General features: G+C 45.9%; 1 protein-coding gene across 4 annotated transcripts in view; it reads right to left on the bottom strand.

Moving 5' to 3' along the window:
• GOLM1 (golgi membrane protein 1) overlaps window positions 1–21146 on the bottom strand; it is a 723783-nt gene that overhangs the window by 129385 nt on the left and 573252 nt on the right. For all 4 annotated transcript variants that reach the window (XM_078675795.1, XM_078675793.1, XM_078675791.1 and 1 more), the window contains one exon: window positions 3379–3472. In XM_078675795.1, the coding sequence (XP_078531921.1) occupies window positions 3379–3472 (94 nt within the window). The remainder of the gene's footprint in view (window positions 1–3378; window positions 3473–21146) is intronic.

Below are 21146 nucleotides of genomic sequence, written 5' to 3'. Positions count from 1 at the left end.
TTTACATTTTCCTAAGAGGTTCGCTAATCAGAGCAAAATTCTGAAGAAAGCGTGAAGAATATTCACTTAATCCTGAGAAAAATCTTAATTGATCTTTGTCAGAGGGTTGAGCACAATCACGGATGGTTTTTAATAGGTCTTCTTTAGGTCTGATTCCAGATACAGCAATTACATGACCAAGATGCTCTACTTCATTTAATAAAAACTTGCATTTCTGTTTTTTCACTGTCATTCCATGTTTGCTTAAATTTCGTAAAACCTGGTTCAATTTGTCGAGATGTTCTTGAACAGTGTTGGTAGAGATTAAGATGTCATCTTGATAAGCAAGTACATCTTTAATGCTCCCAAACCATTGAAACATAAGCTTATAAAAAACAGATGCTGCGGACGCCAGTCCAAAAGGCATCCTAAGAAAACAAAATGCCCCAAATGGTGTATTGAAAGCAGTCAGATCTCTAAAATCAGTACTTAATTCAATTTGATGATACAGCGCCCTCAAATCAATAGTTGAGAAATGTTGGTGTCTTTCAACTGAGCTAACATATCATGAATGCGAGGTAAAGGAAAGCGCCACACACACAGAGCGCCACACACGAGGCGCTAAGGAGGGACTTATCCGCGGCAGTGGAACCAGCTGAGGGGGTAAACTAGTGCCACTGAGCCTCTCGAAGCACTAACGACCCCCATTCTAAAACAAACCAAAGCCAACTACAAAAATGCCCAGTGGAGCCGGCGATGAAAGAGTGGCACGGAGGACTCCACTAGCGTCAAGAAGTGCCCAACAGAACCAACCGGTCGCTGACAGAGGTAGCGGCGCGGAGAGTAAGTCGTCGGGCCGGACTTCGGCTTCCGGTGCTCCTCCCGGGCTGCGGCGGTGACATGCGGGACAATGAGTGGTAGGCTACCTCCAGTTTACCGCATGCGGGGTGACACCCGCTAAAGAAATAGAGCGGCCATGACGCGGGGTGACACCCGCTAGCAATAGTAAATTAGAGGCGGCCATGATGCGGGGTGGCACCCGCTAGCAATAGTAAATTAGAGGCGGCCATGATGCGGGGTGGCACCCGCTAGCAATAGTAAATTAGAGGCGGACATGATGCTCGCCAGGTTCTTAGTAGGGCAGCCCCGGCAGTACAGGGCCGTTGAGGCATACATGAGGAGCAGTGTGGCTGCAGGTAGGCAGAGGCTGAAAGGAACTGGTGGCTGGTTGGCAGTTGAGAAGTGTGGCTAAAAGGCTGTGTAAGGTGCCAACGGCCCCGTGCAGGTAATGAAATAGGCCACCTGACAGTTGGCTGGGTAATAAAGATACAACAACAATCATGGTTCCGTGGGCGCTAGGGCCCGAGTCTCGGTGCCACTGCACTTGCTACACTATCGACACCTATGCACGATAGGTTGTTAGCACGCTACCTAAGCTCCATGGAGGCTTGCAAGGTATATATTGTGCATGGTAGTTATCAGACGCCAGGGCCGGTGGCGGTTCGCCCGCGGGCCTCTCACCTGCATTGTAGAAGCGGTCCAGCACGCCGGTCTGCCCGAAGTCCAGCTTGCTGAAGGGCAGCATCTCCAGGCAGACGCCAGCCCCCTCGCACGCCTCCCACAGGCTCTCCAGCGCGGCTCCCTCGCAGGCCTGCACCTCGGGGCTGGCCTCCTTCACCACGGAGATGCTGCTGCACCCGAGCTTGGACAGCAGCAGCCTGCCCGCCGCCCTCCTCCACCTCGTCGGGGTCTGCAGGGGGGCGTCCCTCCTGCAGCGGAATGCCTGGCAGCCGGGGGGAAACCGGCTACCACTTCACCGTCTACGAGGAAGACACTATCATACTGGGGCCCATTCTCTATCAGCTAATGACGGCCGGTCAGCCAGGGGCTCTTACTATCAACCCTGGCGAGATTCTAGCCAGCAATGCCCCCTCTCCAAACCACGGAACTTTCAGACAGACAATCCGCGCCTTCGTCATCTCCGATCAGAAGACGCGTCAGAAGCCCCTGCAAGGACGTGCGCGCGGCGCCGGGCCGAGCGGCGGAAGGGGACGCGAGCCATCCAGACAGCTCGTCTCTGAGGCGGCCGGAGACGCGCCCAGTCTGCGATGCCAGAATTAGGCTGGACATTTCGTTTCTGGGTCCTCAGCTACTCGTGTGCCACGTGTATTAAAAGCAAGCCGTCAGGAGGGCAGAGGAGGCGGCTAAACTGAAGATTCACACAATGCCATGTGCGTGCGAAGGAGGGGGCTGCACTTATTGCATCGCAGGCATTCTTACTGAACGAAAGAGTATGCAGTATTCTATCCTAGACTGGATATCTTCAGGCCCAGCAGTACAAGAGTCGAACACCACCATGTTTCTCCGAGGTCAAGCAGAAATGGCTCGGAGAAACGCCCAGTTATTTTCTGACTGGGGGCGTGTTTTTCTTTCTCTCCTCTTCCCATTGGCTGGAATGTAAAATTCCAGCCAATGGGAAGAGAGAAAGAACATGAAAAAACACGCCCCTCAATCCGAAACGGACGGGGCTTAAAGTGACAGACAAAGCCCCCTCCAATGGCTGGCCGCCGTTTAGGAAGCCAGCCAATGGAGAAGAGCTGGCTTGTTTAAGCCCCATACTAGAAGACATAAAATCTCCCCAGCGAGACTGCACAAGCACAGCCTACGCTAGCCGAGACCTAAAAATGGCTATTTGGCACAGTGCCTGTAGGTTTTCAGGGGTTATGAGTACTTACTGCATTTGACAATGTGGATGACTCCAGCACTGAAGTGGGGACCCTGCCTAACTGATAGATTTACTCAGTACCACATCGTGTTTTCAAGCACTCTTACTTACATCAAAGCAAATATTCTTAAAAATAAAGTAAAACGTCTCCTTTGAGAAGGGGTTGCCTTTGACCTACATACATCTCAAGTGTTTGCGCGACCGTATCCCAATGGCCGCACAGCAGATGTGCATTACATTGATGTGCTCCAGACAAAAAAAGCAGGGATGCAGATCTGCAGGTGCAAACGGTGTGCGACACTTCACACATGGTTTAAAGCAAGAACGCTGTTGCGACGGCTTCCCAAGGTGAAGAGACAGAAAAGAGGAAATTCTGCAAGAAAGTAAAAAAAGTGCCTATTGCCCAAAGCACAAAATCGTTGTCAACGAAAGAAAGTGGTTCTCAGATAGGAAGGCAAAAAGGGAACTGATGAGAGTGAATACTTAGCTAGGGGAAGGAAACGTGGTCACATGTGTATAGTCACATGGCTGCTATTGGCAAGATCACATTTGGTGTACCATGAAAAAGTGTGCGGGCACACACATGCATACTCGTATGTGATAAAAACTAAAAATGATGAACAAATTAAACCCATACGAACATAAGCATTTCGGAAAGTATTTAATTAACTTACAGTTCATAATTAAGTTTCCTTGACAGACTCTCTCGAATTCCTTTCATCTGCTGTTGCAGTAGATCATTCTCCCTTGCCAGTTCTCTATAGTCACCTAGAGGAGAGAATAGTTTACAACCAAAAAATATACGCTTTACATGCTGCATTACGAATGAAAAAATAACAACAGTACCATAAGAAACACAGTGGCAGGTTTCACTGAAGTTTCACTTGGCTAACTCTACGGAAAATCAAGCAAAATTAACTAAATATACGGCAACTACCACCATATCGTCAGGGGCACCGGGCAGCAGGTTCTGGGAGGTAGCTACATTTGTGAAATGCTTGAAGGTTGCTTCTGAGCAGGAGGGAGTACAACTGGTTGTATTTGAGAGTGGGACTCACTTTCACTTGGTTAGATACTTAAATTAGTCCCATACGATTATTTTAGTACAGAATGCCATAAATAAGTTAAAACTGTTACAGGCACAATATATAATATTTCCAATTCTCTCAAGTTCAGTTTAAGTAGAAAAAATTATGAATCTACTGCTAAGCAAACAATGACAAAGCTAATCGGCCAATCTGGTAAAGCTTGTTTTCCAGCGCAGACTGCCGCCCTGTGTGCGCATACAAGCGAAAGTATATTATTTTTAATTTACCATTCTGAATTGCCCTAAAGCCATCTTGGAACTATTATGGAAGTATTAGCAAATGGTGCTTAAATGCGGACATTCCATGAGCCTGGGCAGCAGTGTGTGGAGCTACCAGGCCCTGGTGGGGGGTGGAAGGAGGTTAGGGTAAAGTTGATGTCAATAAAGCAGAGGGGACACTGAAAAGCAAGCAAGTGAAGAAAACCTTGGATTCTGTGAAGTGCAAAAAGAAAAGGTTTTAAAAAGCCCTCTCACTAAGCTGCGGAAGGATTAATCTATCCAATCAAAAGCAATGTCAAGAAGTGATGCTCCAGGGGCGGAACAAAGGAGAATAGGAAGGAAAGGCCCCAAATAAGGAGTTGGGGAACTCAGAAAGACAAGGAAGTAGTACATTTGTGAGCAAGTGGCTGACAAAAAGTCCTCTCCATGACTTGCATTGTAGACAATATGTCTTCAAAAACAGATAGCTAAAGCGGCCTATGTGTAGATAAGACCTCAAAAGGCAAAAAGAAGCCGCTATATTTATGACAATTACATAATCCCTAGCCTAAGTGATGCTGTTACCATAAAGTGTTATTCCTAGTTTTCCTTTTCTCCTTGATCCCATTCAGGATTTCATAACATTCATGGGCAGTTAATATGGTGCCACCACAAAGCAACAGGAGGTTGAACCATTATTTATTCAAATTTGCAAATAAAGTACATAACATCCATAGGACACATTCTACATAAGGTTGGTTCAGTGGCTTCTCAGCCTTTAACACATTTGTTATATTAGAAAGCGCATCTACATTGGAGGTAGTTAAGGGACCAGCTACCTTGAAGAATTTAATCTCTTTTTAATTTTGGGAATTAACAGTTCTTCGCAAATTTCTCCACAGCAGATGCAAAACAGTAAAAGATGGACAATGTCCTCTTTCACAACCAATCCTCAAGGGCAAGCATCCAACAACTTTGGTTCATCCCTCCACCATCTTTCCTGGTAGTTTATATCTGGAAACAAGTCAAAGCCCAGTAATCTATAGCATATCTTCGTCATTCAAGATTATTTTTACAAGCCGTTATCTTCTGACATTAGTACATAGCCATCTTTTTTTCAAATGTGCAACTTGCATACAATTACAATAACTTCTTTCCAGCTTTAAAATAAAGACTTCCTAATGTAACTGACTCAAGGTAGAAGCTTTCGCTTTGATGGGTTATACATTTCTTTGATTAACCTGAATGTTAAGTAAGTCTCCAGTTTGGTTCAAATTTCAAACCAGGACAGCATGGTTTTAATTGTAAGAGGTACACTAAGAATTCATGTAAATGTGTAAATGTAAATGTGTGTGACTTGTAAAGCGCACGGCTGCCCGTAAGCGTCCCGGCGCTGGAGACCGCTGGGGAACCCGTCCTGGCTTTCACTGTGAGATGGTCCCTTCTGGGTATCTCCAAGGTGAAACCAGGCATCCCCGGCGTCTGTGGGGGGCCGTTGTAGAGATGAGGCAAGCTTAATGCCCAGAGTTGCCGAGTGTGATCCCTGGTTAGAGTAGGCACCAAGGCGAGAATTGTCGAGTCCGCTGACCCTGGTCCACGACCCTGCCGTGTCGGGAATTGAACCCTGGTCCCAGGCCGTTCTCTGCTTCCGGGTCTGCCGCCTCTAACCAGTGAGCCACACCACTCCACCTGCACTGATGGGTTTTACTGCCCGATCTCCTGCCCATAACTTTCAATAGCAAATGAGTTTCCCTATAAATCTTCAACATAGCCTCTACAAACGAGCTTTACAATAACTAAAAGAGCACAGTTTTTAATAATTATTTCCAGGGGCCTACCCCCATTGCTCCAGACTTGGTAACAATCATTTATAGATTTTACTGAATTACATAGTTTGCAAGGTTAGTTATAAGTCTTTCTCAAAGAATTACCAGTCTTAGCTATTGCAGCTTCACCATATGCGAATAGTAAGAGCAAAATCCAGGTTTTTTATATTTGAAAACATCAGAACAGGTTTGTACATAGGATAAACAGAAGGGAAGTTAGAGGGGGGGTCCATGGGTGTGTACCGTCTATCCCACAAATGCCTTAAATTCTCCTCTAATGCCGCCACTTAACACAGGGCAAGGCTTCATCACACAGGAATATTAGGCGTTTAATATATAATTTTAGATTCCGAATGAGTTCATGGTAGTCCACAAATATTTGCTATTGTAGGTATTAAAGGCTGTCTGCATATACATTATAGTAGTATATATGTCTCCATTAACATACTGGTAAGAAAAATATAGATTCAATGACTGGTATGTGGTGGTATTCCTGATGCTAAATTCATTCTGAATGTCTACAAAATCTACTCATTCTATACTCACTCCTATAGTCTCTCACAGAAATTCATCCAAAACTTTAGCCATGCTACTTAAGTGAGAGACTAACTGGTAGCACAACAAGCTAGACATACCACTCCTAAAAATGGGAATTATTTCTGCCTTCTTTCACATACCTGGTACATCTTCGTTTGGCATTACTGAAGAATAAAAACCTCTGCAAAACAAGGCTCACAGACCATAGGGCTACTTTGCATAGCAGGAATACAATTGGGCCCTCGTGCTTTACTTTCTTTGTCTGGCCATAGCCTTTTCAATTTCCAAAAGAATAATAGCACAGATCAGTGGTTGATCAGTAGGATTTGTTTTTTCACTGCAGCTACTTTAAGCAGAATGGAAGCACTCTCAAATGAAAGGAACATTCTTGCCTAATGAGTGGCCAGAACTAAGACACAATTGTCAAGAAATGTCCAACACTAACAGAGCAAGCACATGCCAGTCGAAACGTCAATAATGCAATTAAACTTAATTGATTGAACTGTATATGCTGTGAGCCCTTGAGAAGCTGTGTGCACAATGGTCACTGTGCAACCACACGTGAAAGTTTTCACAGACTACTCTCTTCAAATAAGCGATAGCTTGGAGGTCATCTTCAAGCTTCAGGTACCCTCTTCTAGGAGGTCCTGCACAGACATACAACTGACACTACATCACAAATCATAATTCAAATTGCACATTACTTAGGACAGTAAACTGCACATGCCTTTCCATCATAATACATCTCATGCACACATCTGCCTAAAAACAGTCTGGCATTTAGTGCAGCCTACAAACAAGTCAGAGCTCATATTGGTTCTAGCTTGAGAAGATCACACCTCAACTCTACACTAACTGGGCGGCAATTGCTACCAAGGAAAAATGGTTCCCATTATTTGAATTACAGGTTTGCTGCTAAGACCAAGAAACAGATAATTGTGAATGAGAATGAATTTGGGGACGTTACATTTTGTGATCTCGGAGTTACCATCAATGTTGAATTCTGCTCTCTGTACTGGTCGTAATCTGTGCACTGTCAAGATGAATACCGTGTTTGTCCACCAGGGATTTTAGGGGCACTAAATATTCTAGAGTGTGATTTAAGAAATCAGCATTATGTTAGAAATGTCACCATCCCAGCAGTATACCCAGGAAATGTGTGCTTTTTAATTTGTCATAGATTCTCAGGAGAACTACTTCCCTACAAAAAAAGAGGACCTGCACTTAAGAATTACACCTGTATTTCAGACACCCCTACAGAGCATCTCAGGCACAGAGAACCCAGGCAGTACAACAGGTGTTTTATGCTCGGGCGGCAATTTGGAATTGCCGAAAGAGTTGCAGCATTTTACACATGCTCTTCTGTACGCATGAATACGTACACACAGGGTTAGCCCTCATGCAATTTCAACAGTATGTTCACTGTACATCTTTCATTGAATTGTGCACAGTACATGAGCTAAATCCGAGAGAGGGCATGCGCTGGAGATAGCATACTCTCTGTAATAGCTTCCACGGACCCAGCCTGCGCGAAGTGCTCCATCTCATATGCAGGCCAACACAGTACGTGTTGTTGGAAATCAAAGCTCTAGAATGGTGGTAGCATATTAAGTGCTAAGGCATTTTGCACCAACTATATTTTTAGAAGTGCATACATTTCAGAGAGCGCAGGTAGTACGTCAATGTATTGGCATACAACTCTTTATTGGCAATTACTCCTTTTTTTATTGGGACATTTTGGCTATATAGACTGAGGAGGGTGGGGGGAGTGAGGAATGCAATTATTTTGTGTTGGTGATATCTTTTGGGGCAATGAGTGTTTTTGAAGTGTTGTAACTTTCCTGAGTAGTGTTTCTCTTTGATGCCATGTACAGACAGTCCTCTGGCTATATTAGGATGGCAGACTTGTGGCATGCCAAAGTCAAGCCCGTCTGCCCGCTCTCTGTGCCCAGGGCCTAGGAGGCTGCTTATTTTACTTTAGAGTCGGACCGGCTACAATTCACCTTGAGGTGGGTCTGAACAATTTTAGATCTCAGCAGGCAATAAGGGGGTCAAGTATGTAGGCTTGGTAGTCGTGTTACTGAATGTGTAGTGTATAATCAAAAGCATTATATTAAATGCGCCTTAATTAAAGCACGCTCGCTGAAGTACGTATCTTGCTAGAGGAGGTCAATTTAGACTGTTTATTCATAACTAAAATCTGGATAAGAGAAGAATCTGGCTTTCGCTATACGTCAGGGATACGTAATACAGACTGTGAATTGGCCAACTAAAATAAGAGGGGGGTAGCCTTTATTTGTATGGAGAGATTTAAATACTCTCCATAGTCTTCACTAGTATTACAGTCTGCAGAGTCACTCATTGTTTTGTTGGTAGCTAACCACAAATGTTCAGTGAACATTTTTTTCATTTACAGATCTGGTCCAGTAAAGATTTTTATTACTTCACTTCAAGCCGTCTATCCTGAGACTTCCTTGTCATCTGGTGAACTTTACTATTTATTTTGATAATGTTTTGGACACCAATACCTTACAGCTAGTCAATATCTGCATGGTATTTGAGCTGCAGCAGTATTTCCAATTACCAACCAACCAGACGGGCATATGTTGGATCATATCGATACCATGTTAGAGCTGAATACAACTGATGGCATTGAGGATGTTCTGTGGTCAGAGCATAAGGTGATTTTTTTTCACCTGCTTATGGCGCAAAGAAGACCTCCTATTCAATCATCTATGTAGCTTCCGACGCCTAGTCAAAACTTAATAGCAGAAAACTAAAAGTCTGCATAGAAAGCTCCAAGCCTAACATTCAGTCAAATAGCAAGGTCGATTGTGCAATTAATCAGTTTAATACCATAACAGTAAGGGCCTTTGATAAGGTTCTAACTCAAATTTAGTGCTGAGCACCGTAAAACCCTGTCTGCCGGCTGGTACTCTCAAGACCTGACACTGGCTATAAGGAAATGCAAAAAGCTAGAGAGGGCATGGAGAGATGGAGATGGCAATACAGAAAAGGAAGAGATAAATCAGAACTTAAAGCATACAAAGCACTTTCAAAATTTACCAAGTAAAATTATCAAAACAAATGTTTATCAACAAGCAAACCCTATTAAGGAACTTTTGCAGTTTACAAATGTTTTGCAAAAAAATGAATTATTTGCCTAAGATTCCTCCTACTCCAATGCTTTGCTCAGAGTTGGCGGAGTATTTTCAGAATAAGATTTCGACTATTTTATCATCTTTTTCACCAGTAATGGCAATTGGTCAAAGGTCTGATCAAGCAGTCTAGCATTTTACTTGCTGGTCTTATTTTAGACCTATAACTGACGAGGATGTTCCATCCAGAATTTTGACCCTTAATTCTAGATCATCACTTCATCTCGGTCCTGTTAAAATGCTTTAAATATCTAGCTTCCACATTTACACCACTGATAACTGCTCTCTAGTGAGGTAGGTTATGCCCTCCTAGATCCTAATACACCTTCAAATTATTGACCTATCTCCCTTCTTCCTTTTTCACAAAACCTTTAGGGAGCATGGTGAATATGCAACAATTTCTTTACATTGAGGAAAATGGAGTCCTCAACAAATATCAATCTGGTTTCAGACCTCTATTTAGCACAGAAACTGTGCTTCCAGCGGGTATCAATGACATCCGTGTGACCTTGGATGGCGAGATCTCAGCAGTTCTCATCCCCCTTGATTTATAAGCAGCCAGTCTTTGATAAAGTTTCACATGCTATCCAGCTGAAAAGACTGCATGCTGTTGGTTTGTGAGACAATTCACTAAAATGGTTGGAATCATTCTTGCAAACTCTGTTGAAATGGCTGCAGTCTGTTCAGTTTTAAAGACCTACCCCTGTTGGGTCCACCCCAGGGTTTCTCCCTTAGTCCAACTCTTTTCAACATATATGTTGCAACTTTGGTGGACCAGACTGCCTCTTTTGGTTTTCAATTTTATGGTTATGGTGATGATACTCAAATAATCAGCCGCATGGAAGGCAATCTTAACCCCTTCACTGCGGGGTGTTTCCCCCCCGCTCAGGGCCGCCGCTGTGCTTGTTACGAGCTCAGCTCGTCATGAGGCACAGTGGAGCTGCACTCATGACGCGCTCAGCTCGTCACAGCCACACTCGTTTTGGAACGTTCAGCACAGCGGGGAAATTATCCCCGCGTGTGAACGTTCCAACGGCCGTGACGAGCTCAGCTCGTCAGGAGTGCAGCTAGTCATGAGTGCAGCTCCACTGTACCTCGTAACGAGCTCAGCTCGTCACAAGCACTCAACTGGTTAAACAACTTCAAGATCAACTTAAGAGATGCCCGGTGAAGGTGGCTTGCTGGATGAACTAAAATTCAGAGAGACCTGAGGTGTTGATATTTGATAATCCCCCATGTGCTGGTCTTAGATGTTAGGGGACTGCCCTAGACCAGTAACTACTTCCCACAATTTGGACATTCTTTTTGATAATAAACCTTCATTTAGGCACATATTAATAAGCTAATGACCACTTGTGTCTTTATTATAAGAGAGCTAAAAAAGATTCTACCATTTATTCCTCAATACACCAGACCGGTGATAGTACAAGCTCTGATTCTTAGTATGTTAGATTGTAGTAAGGCACTATAATTTGAGCTTCTGGCCTAACGTATGCAGAGTCTGCAGTTGATTCAGAATGTGGCTGCCAGACTGATATTTAGTAGGAGGACGTTTCATAGTGTTTTGTCTCAACTACACCAGTTAAACTAGCTTCCTGTCCAGAAGAGATACTGGTTTAAGGCCCTTTGCATGCATCACAGGGCCCTCTATCCAGCAGTCTGAACCACCTCTATTTCGAACATGTTTAAAAAAAAACACATTTCGTCTAGACTGCTCCGCTCAGCCTTCACCTGTCCAATCATTGTACCCAAACACCAGTGAACAAAGACTGGGAGGACACACCTTTTCTGTGGTCACAGCGCAGGCCTTGAATATGCTGCTAATTGAGTTACGGTTGAAAAGTGATCTTTGGAATATAAAACACATCTTTTCTTTGAAGTGTCGCATCCAGAACCTAATAAAAAAAAATGTATTCGTGCATTAGGTGCACAAAGCCCATTAACACTAAGCACCAGGACACCCTAGGGTAAATCGTGCGATCTACAAAATTACAACAATAATAATCTTTACTGGCATACTGCACTTAGAGTGAGTTTACTGCTCCATCTACATTGGCATTCAGAGGCCAATGAGAACCAACACAGCAGCCCTGAAGCAAATGGGGCATGCCATGCATCTGAATGTTGCATTGATTCTAAACGATAAGGAAGTGCCACAGGCAAAAGAAGATTGAAATGACAGGCCTGCCATATTTAGGGGTGCTGAGTTAAGCACTTCTAGACCAGTCAATGTTTCCAATATGCAATATGCCTGAAAATTTCCGACCAGTATTGAGCTACCGGCCTGCAGAGCCATGCTAAATGGAAGAACGATGCTCCCGTGCCCCGCACCTCCAACAACTCGCATCCTGTTGTAGACCCATTCGGTGTAATAGTAAGGCGTACGATAAGTCCTATGCAGGTAATTAAAATGTATAAGTTGCAACCTATAGTTTGGCGAGAGATGTTACAACTGAGAGCAGCAGAATTGCCACGGTTTGTCTGTAATCGTAATATCAGCTTCCCTCTCCCAATCAGCTTTTGCTGTACTTGAAATGATGGGGGAGGATTCTTGCATTACGTTGTAGATTTGTGTTATCAATTTACGAGGGGAATTATTGGCCAAAATATTTTCCAGCGCCAGTAATGGGGCCTGAGCACGGGGGAATTCAGCATATGTCGTCCTGCACGCTGCCCTGAACTGATAATACAACAGCGTATCAGATGCCGAGGGTGTAGCTGGTTCACACATCTCCTTTAGAGTCAAGAACTTGTCATTTGGATACAGACCTCGCCCCACCTTTAAACCGCGCCCCGTTCAGTGGTAGCCACTTGTGGTTGGTACAGGGTTGGATGCTGCCAGTAATGTAAATACTGTGTTTGAGCGCTGTAGGCATAAAGCTCAAAGTCCGGAGTCCCCTAAGCCGCCCTGGGAAAATGGAAGAGTCAGTAACTTCCATGAGACTCTAGGTTGCCTTACCGCCCAAATCAATTCAAGGATCCCCGTTCGGAGTCGGTTGAAGAAGTGTGTTTAACAGCATGGGTATATTTACAAATAAATATAAGAATTTGGGTAGGATGACCATTTTCGGCGTAGTAGGTAAAATATACTGATCCCATTTTATCCCAATTAGATTCTCTTGAAGAAGTTCTTTCTTCTGGTTGTTCTCCATCACTCTCCGCTAAATCATCCGTAATTGGAATAAATGGGGGAGATCGAACCTTTTGCACTGGAGGTGGAGGTGGAGGTTGAGCTACTTGAGCTTGAGTAGGACCAGCAGAAGATTGAGGGCTGGTCATTCGCTTTAGGAAAACAACAGTACTAGTTGTTGATCATGTGACGTAAGTCAGTCACCAGAAAAATTGGCATTGAGATAGACCCTTCTCTCACTTCAGGCTGTGCTTCTTCCTTCTCTTCATATTCATACGATTGTTGGAAAGACTCATACCTTTTTGATTCGGGCCCTGGACGATCTGGGAATGAAAACACCTCTTGAACCTCCTGATATTCTTCTTCATCAGTGCCCTGACTCTTTATTTGAAGCTGAGAAGGGCTATAAGCCACTTCCGTCGACTCTTCAACCTCGGACTGCAATTCTAGCAGATTTGATGGCGGAAGCGGAGACATTTTTGTCCAGCTTGTGAATTCTGTAGACGACTGTGGAAAAGACTTCAAGGATATCGAGGATTTTGCCTTTGGGGACTTAAAGGACATCGCCGATGGAGCTCCCGTCGTCGGTGTTCCCGTGGATGAAGAGATGCGTATTATTGCCGACAAAATAGTCGACGCCAACGGTGCAGTCGACTGAGTTATAGTCGACGGAGTCGTACGCGAGGTCGACGCCGCTACTCCCGTCGACGGGATCATCGATGAACCTTTCTTCGACGACGTTGTTCTAGTCATAGACGTACCTACCGTCGTCGAGATTGTAGTCGTCGACAAAGTCGTCGTCGACGTTTTCACAGAAATCAGTTCTGGCGACGCCCCAGTCTTTGCAGACGGAGCTGAAGACACCTCCCTTGATTCTGAGGACTTCTTTAGAGGAGTGTGAGGAAGAGAAGACGAAGAAGCCTCTGTCTTTAGTCTTCTGCTTTTTAGATTCCACTTTTTCCTCAGGAGCAGAAGACTTCCTCTTCTTGGAAGACTGGATATTAATCTCATCCTCAGAGTCAGAATCTGAAGTGGCCTTCTTCTTCTGAAGCCACAACAGTAAAAGTGCCTCCGTGTCTCTAAAAGTTTTCGCTGAAAAGGTTCTGCAGTGCTTGCAGTCTTTTGGCATATGTTTAGGATGCAGTCAATACAAGCAGTCCTTGTGGGGATATTCAGAATACAGTCTAGGTTTCCCACAGGATCTGCAAGGCCTGAAGAACAAGTTACTTACCTTCGGTAACGCTTTTTCTGGTAGATATAGTATCTGCCTGTGGATTCCTCACCTTGTGAATATCCCCCTTGCGTCAGCAACGTTCGGAAAATTCTTTGTAGCACGCCGCCGTGGACGATGTCATAGGAGCACGGCATCGCGCGCGACTCCGTCTGACGTCACGGACTCCTTATTAGAGCCACGTCGGCGTGATGACATCAGTTCCGCCCTTTTTTCCGTGCCTTCGAGGCACCCGGACGGACCAACGACAGTAAATATACATATATACAGTGTACATAGTACATACAAATCAAAACTGCACACATAGTGCGTAGCAAAGGTATTAAAAATCCAAAATATAAATACATAAATACATAAACCAAAGTATAGCAGAGTGGACAACGAGGAGGAGGGTGGGTCAGTGAGGAATCCACAGGCAGATACTGTATCTACCAGAAAAAGAGTTACCGAAGGTAAGTAACTTGTTCTTCTGATAGATACATCTGCCTTGTGGATTCCTCACCTTGTGAATAGAGTCCCACAGCAGTCCCCACTCCCGGAGGAGGGTGTCCACTCTGCTATACCAGGATATCTTGGAGGACAGAGCGCGCAAAGTGGCCGGCCCTCCTCACCTCGGCATCCAAGCAGTAGTGCTTCGCGAAAGTGTGGAGGGAGGCCCAAGTCGCGGCTCTGCAAATGTCCTCAACAGGAACACCTCTAGACAAAGCGGAAGTTGCAAATTTTTTTGCTCTAGTTGAATGCGCTCCGATACCCTCAGGAGGGTCCTTACCCGCCAGAGAGTAGCAAATCTTGATGCACAGGATTATCCATCTGGAAAGTGTGCGCTTGTGCACCGCTCTGCCCTTTTTACAGCCAGAAAAACCCACGAAGAGCTGATCATCAACACAACAGTCTTTAGTCCTATCAAGATAGAAACTGACTGCTCTCTTAGGGTCCAAGCGATGAAGCCTCTCCTCCTCCTTGGAAGGGTGAGAGGGAGGATAAAAGGTAGGAAGGGTAATGGATTGTCCTAAATGAAAGGGAGTTACCACCTTAGGAAGAAAAGCAGCCCTGGTCCGGAGAACCATTCTTTCAGCATGAATGGTCAAGAATGGGGGCTTGGAACTAAGAGCCTGAAGCTCACTTACCCTCCTTGCCGAGGTAATTGCAACTAAGAAGACCGTTTTAAAAGATAGAAGCCTCATGGGACACCTGTGCAAGGGTTCGAAGGGAGAACCCATCAAATAGGTTAACAAGATTCAAATCCCAATGAGGAACAACAAAAGGAGTAGGAGGGAACTTATTAGTGAGACCCTTCAAAAATCTTAAAACCACAGGAGACTTAAAAAGAGAAGGCTGATCTGGCAAACAGAAATGCTGACGAGGCCGAAAGGTAACCCTTGACTGTGGCAACAGCAAATCCTTGCTGCGCCAGAGAAAGAGCAAACTGTAAAATGTCAGACAAATGAGCCTTCAAAGGGTCAACAGCCCTCTCCCCACACCAAGAGGCAAATTTAGTCCACCTATAAGAACAGATGGACTTAGTGGAGTCACGCCTGGCAGAAAGAATGACATCCACCACATCGTGAGGGAGAGAAAAGGAATTCAAGTTGCCCCGTTCAATCTCCAGGCATGAAGGTGTAATGTCTGGAGGTGGGGGTGTAGAACCTGCCCCTCCATCTGAGAGAGGAGGTCTGCCCTGAGAGGTAGACGGAGCGGCGGGTGAGAGGAGAGGTGGAGAAGGTCCGTGTACCACACCCTTCTTGGCCGATCCGGGGCGACCAATATGACTTGGGCACGGTCCTGGCGAATCTTCCTCAGAACCCGAGGAATCAAGGGTATGGGAGGAAACGCGTAAAGCAGTTGATTCCCCCAACTCAACTGAAACGTTTCCCCAAAGCTCCTTGCATCGGATACTGGAGACTGCAGAATGACAGGCAGTGAGCATTCTCACGAGTGGCGAACAGGTCCACCCGAGGAGTCCCCCACATCTGAAAGATGTCGTGAACAACCTCCGGATGGAGCCTCCACTCTTGGTCGGCAGAGAACTGCCGACTGAGAACGTCTGCACGTACGTTCAGAACCCCGGCCAGATGATTTGCCATCAGACAAATCTGGTGGTCCTGAACCCAGGACCAGAGACGCGGAGCCTCTCCGCAGAGACACTGCGACCTTACTCCTCCCTGCTTGTTGATATACCACATCGCGGTCGTGTTGTCTGTCAGGACTTGAACCGACTGACCGCGAAGGGAAGGGAGGAAGGCCTTGAGCGCCAGACGTATCGACCGCAACTCTAGAAGGTTGATGTGAAGCAACCTTTCCTCTGGAGACCAAAGACCTTTGACCTCCAGATCCCCCAGATGAGCACCCCACCCGAGAGTGGATGCATCCGTTATCACTGTGGCAACCGATGGAGGCAGTTGGAAAGGCTTTCCTTGAGACAGATTGCCTTCCACGCTCCACCAAAACAGATCCGCTGCAGTTTCCCTGGAGATCCTCACAGACTGCCTGAGATCTCCGTTGTGCTGATACCACTGCCTGTGGAGGCACCACTGGAGTGCCCTCATGTGCCAGCGTGCATGGTTGACCAACAGAATGCAAGAAGCCATAAGACCGAGCAGACGAAGGACCTTCAGGACTGGAACAACCGCTCCGTTGTAGAATAAAGGAATCATTTCCTGTATGTCGCGAATCCTTTGAGGAGGAGAAAATGCACGACATACAGAAGTGTCCAGTACCGCACCTATGAACAGGTTGCGCTGGGAGGGCACCAGGTGAGACTTGGGTACATTTATCGAAAAACCCAACCTGTGCAACAACTGAGTTGTCTCTTGCAGATAATTGGGCACCTTCTCCGGCGACTCTGCCTTGATCAGCCAGTCGTCCAGATAGGGGAACACAGGAACCCCCGACAATCTGAGATGCGCAGCCACCACTGCCATCACCTTGGTGAAAACTCGAGGCGCAGTAGTAAGCCCAAACGGAAGGACCGCAAACTGGTAGTGTTGCGATTCCACCGTAAAACTGAGATACTTTCTGTGCGACTTCAGAATGGGGAAGCTTAGTTGACAACTGTTTCACAGAGTCCATCAATGCAAGAACATATCTCCCTAGCAGGCAATTGGTAGACTTAAGAGCCATGCTACCCGAGGAGAAAATCTTTTTTGCAGACTGGCCCAATTTTTTAGAGTCTTTATCTGCTACCACCTGAGGAAAAGAACCTGCAGACCTGTTGGAACAAGCGGCCTGCACAACCAGACTTTCCGGAGAAGGATGCGAAGAGAGAAACTAAGGGTCACCAGGTGCCACCCTATAACGTCTAGCCACAGTCCTGGACACCGCAGGAGCAGTCAGTGGTCTCTTCCAGACCTCCATTATCGGCTCAGTCAAAGCATCAGTGAATGGGAGTGTAGGCTCTATAATAGATGAAGGCGAATGCAAAACCTCCGTGAGGATGTTAGGCTTGAACTCAACGGTAGGTAAAGTCAAATTGAGCAGATCCGCAGCCTTCCTAATGACAACATGGTAGGGTGCCACGTCCTTAGATGGTGCATCAGAAACTGATGGCAAACGAGAGTTGCAGGCCACTAGCACTATGCAGGTCCTCAAAACAGTCCCCTTGATCCAGAAGTTCTCCTTCCTCTACTTCAGGATCTTCATACTCTTTTTCCTCCAAGAGGCGCTGAGCCCTGCGCCTCGACCACTCCAAACGAACCGAAGTCTTCGGATCCGGTAATGACTGAGACGGAGACGGAACCGGCGTCGAACGAGGAGCCGGGACAGCTGAAGGACGAGAATCTCGAACCGGCGTCGCACCCCGATCCAATTCACGAGGTCACTCCGGAGCCGGCGAAGCCGTGTGCGGAGTCGATGACCTCGGCGGCGCCGTACCGAGCCAAGGTGTATAAGGCGTCGGCATAAACGACATAAAAGGTGATGGAGCATAAGCTTGAGGGACGCCCAAGTTGTAAGACAATGGACCCATGGGACCAGCCGGCACACCAGTGGGGTACATTGCCCTCGCATAAACGCCAAACATAGCATTAAGGAAATGCGAGGGGTCCTGTCCAGGACCAGGAAAGGGAGGGGAGGGTACGAACCCATCGAGTGCTCCGAAGGAGGCTGCTCCGGCATCGGTTCATCTTGGTCCTCTTGATTCTCAGGGTCTTCCACTGGAGTCGGTGCCCGAGGAATCTCCCCATCTCCTTCATGCTCCGAAGAATGGCGCGACTCCGGATACGGTTCTTGCTCCAGAACCTGGGAACCTTCACGAGATTGCATAGGTGAAGGCGACACGAAGTCCTTGTGATGTTTTCGAGTCGAAGACTTCCTCTTCGAGTCCGAAGACTCTTTACCAGAGTGATGTCTTGAGCTATGCTTCCTCCTCTTGTGCTTCTTCTTTGAGGACCTTTCATGACCAGAAGCCGACTTCGATCCGGACCTCGACCTCACTCTGGACCTCGACGCCGATCTCGACCTCTACTTCGATCGCGACTTCTGCCTCGACAGTCTAGATGTTGACCTCGAAGACCTTCCAGCCTCTCTTCCTTTCACCTTCGCAAGCAGAAGCTTTGCCTCACGCTCTCGTAAAGCCTTTGGGTTCATCTTGAAGCAGGATCGACAGTTCTTGACATCATGGTCAAATCCAAGACACCACAAACAATCGTCGTGAGGATCGGTAATAGACATCATTCGGGCACACGATCCGCACTGCTTGAACCCAGTCTTCCTCGACGAAGAACAGACACTCTACAGAGAAACAGTAACACAAAATAGCAACAAGTTACTATCTGAATCACAGAAGATCCCAGAAACCGTTAGCGTCGACGACGCGGAAAAAAGGGAACTGACGTCATCACGTCAACGTGGGTCTAATAAGGAGTCGGTGACGTCAGACGGAGTCGCGCGCGATGCCGTGCTCCTATGACGTCATCCACGCCGGCGTGCTACAAAGAATTTTTCCGAACGTTGCTGACGCAAGGGGGATATTCACAAGGTGAGGAATCCACAAGGCAGATGTATCTATCAGAAAAACCTCTTTTTAGAGCTTTCAGTCATAATAGGTATAAGATGTAAAACAGTACCTTAAATCCAGAAGAAAGAACTTGCAGTTGGAAAGGTCAAAAGTTCACTCAGGAACAAAACTGAGCAAGGCTCAGGGAGACTCCTCACACGAAGGCAGTTGGAAATCTGAGGGATGATGGCTCTGCTGGGGAGTGTGATATCAGGGCTGGCAGCTGATTGGCTGAGTTTTGGACCAAATAATGATGAGGTACGGTTACCAAATATTGTGTTTCCCTATGGGTTTCTATACAGTTTTCTTTTACTGCTATGGTCATTCTGTTACCATGAGACTCCCACTATGACAACGGGGAAGATACAAGCATGTGAATCTATGAGAGATTCAATACCGGAGAAGGCTAAAATCCCCTTTACTGTGACTCGGCTATTCTTATACACGGATTTAAAAAGTAACTAGTGCGTGCAAGTTCAACGTAGACTTCAAAATGGCTTGATTGGAGTACAAGCAATTCACAAAGGTGAGTCTTTCTATAGGTAAGCACACAGCTGCCAGAGCTCAGTAATATTCAGGAATACAGGGACAAGTCGTGAAGGCAGAAACGGTCCCTTGATTAAGTGAGCAACATCTCCCGCCCCCCGCCCCCTTTCCACACTCCTGCTGCTCGGTGCCCAGACCGTGCCCAGACCGGGTCCACAACAATATGTAGAACTTAACCTTATCAAGCTTCAAAAAGAGAGCATGACAAGACGCATTTCTTTTTCAGTGTTTGACTACAAGGACCGTCCTCCCCTGCAAACAATGTCTCTCAAGTGAGTTAATCTTAATTCATCATGGCATGTGGACGCAGGTATACGCCCAGGTAATCAAAGTAATTTGCGTAGAAAACGGTTTGCTGCAGAGTGTTCTTGTACCAGGTACTGGAATCCCTAAATACCTGCCATGTATGTGGCTGTCAGAATACATCTAGCCTTGTATATATTCAGTAATACCCCCAAAGGGGAAGATCCGAGTTTTTCAGCAGACTTAAAAATATAACCCTTGTTTTGTTCAAATTGTGTGCATCTAACCTTGGAAAGAGGTTTCCAATCACATTTATTGTCAAAGTAGCCCAAGGTACGTAAGGAAAATGCTACTTACCAGTATGCATCTGTTCTTGGCATGTAGCAGAGTACTACACTTTGCATTAGATCGCCACCTGGTGTTGGGCTCCGATGATTGCATGTTTTTGTCGTCTTGGAAGAAGTCTTTCGTAGTCACGAGATAGGTGACTCCTCCCTTGGACGATAGTGCCCATGGGCATCGGCTCCATCCTTAAGATTGTTTTTTGCCATGATGGGAAATGATGGAGTTAGTAGAAGTAAAGAAAGGATGTCCATGCGTGTATATCTAATTAATATGAAAGTGGAACAGATACAGGTCCTGGGGAGGCGAGAGGGTGTGTAGTACTCTGCAGCTCTACATGCCAAGAACAGATGCATACTGGTAAGTAGCATTTTCCGTTCAAGGCATATGAGCTGCAGATTCTACACTTTGCATCGATTGTGCAGCAGTGTCTCCCCTAGCGGTGGTCACCTGTATCCGTTGCAGTAGTTTGAAAGAGCGTTTTTAGAACAGCTTGGCCTACTGCTGCTTGGCTTGCACATCAACACAGTAGTGTTTAGTGAAGGTGTGTGTTGTAGACCATGTTGCTGCCTTGCAGATGTGTTCTAGGGGAATGTTCCCTAAGAAAGCCATAGAGGCTCCTACTTTGCGTGTGGAGTGCGCTCTAGGAGGAACTGTTAATGTACGGTTTGCTTTTTGATTGCATATTTGTATACATTTTACAATCCACCTTGCAGTTCCAGCTTTAGAGATGGGGTTGCCTTTATGTGGTAGAGATAAAGATACAAACAATTGCTTTGCTTTATGAAAGGATTTGGTCTATCTATATAATAAAGGAGAGCTCTTTTAACGTCTAGTGTGTGTAGAGCTCTTTCTGCTACAGTGTCAGGGTTAGGAAAAACACAGGTAACTCTACAGATTGGTTTAAATGAAAAGGAGAAATGACTTTTGGAAAGAATTTAGGATTAGTTCTTAGAACCACCTTGTTACGGTGTAATTGTAAGAATGTTTCTTGTATAGTGAAAGCCTGTATCTCACTTACTCTCCTACGAGAGGTAATAGCAATAAGGAAAGCTGTTTTCCATGTGAGGAATTGCAGTTCACAATTGTGTAGAGGTTCTAAAGGTGGTCCCATGAGCCTTGTAAGAACAACGTTTAGGTTCCACACTGGA

Source organism: Lissotriton helveticus, chromosome 2_1, assembly GCF_964261635.1.
Source record: "Lissotriton helveticus chromosome 2_1, aLisHel1.1, whole genome shotgun sequence".
NCBI classification, from domain to species: Eukaryota; Metazoa; Chordata; class Amphibia; order Caudata; family Salamandridae; genus Lissotriton; species Lissotriton helveticus.
This window is presented reverse-complemented; position numbering and strand designations above follow the sequence as displayed.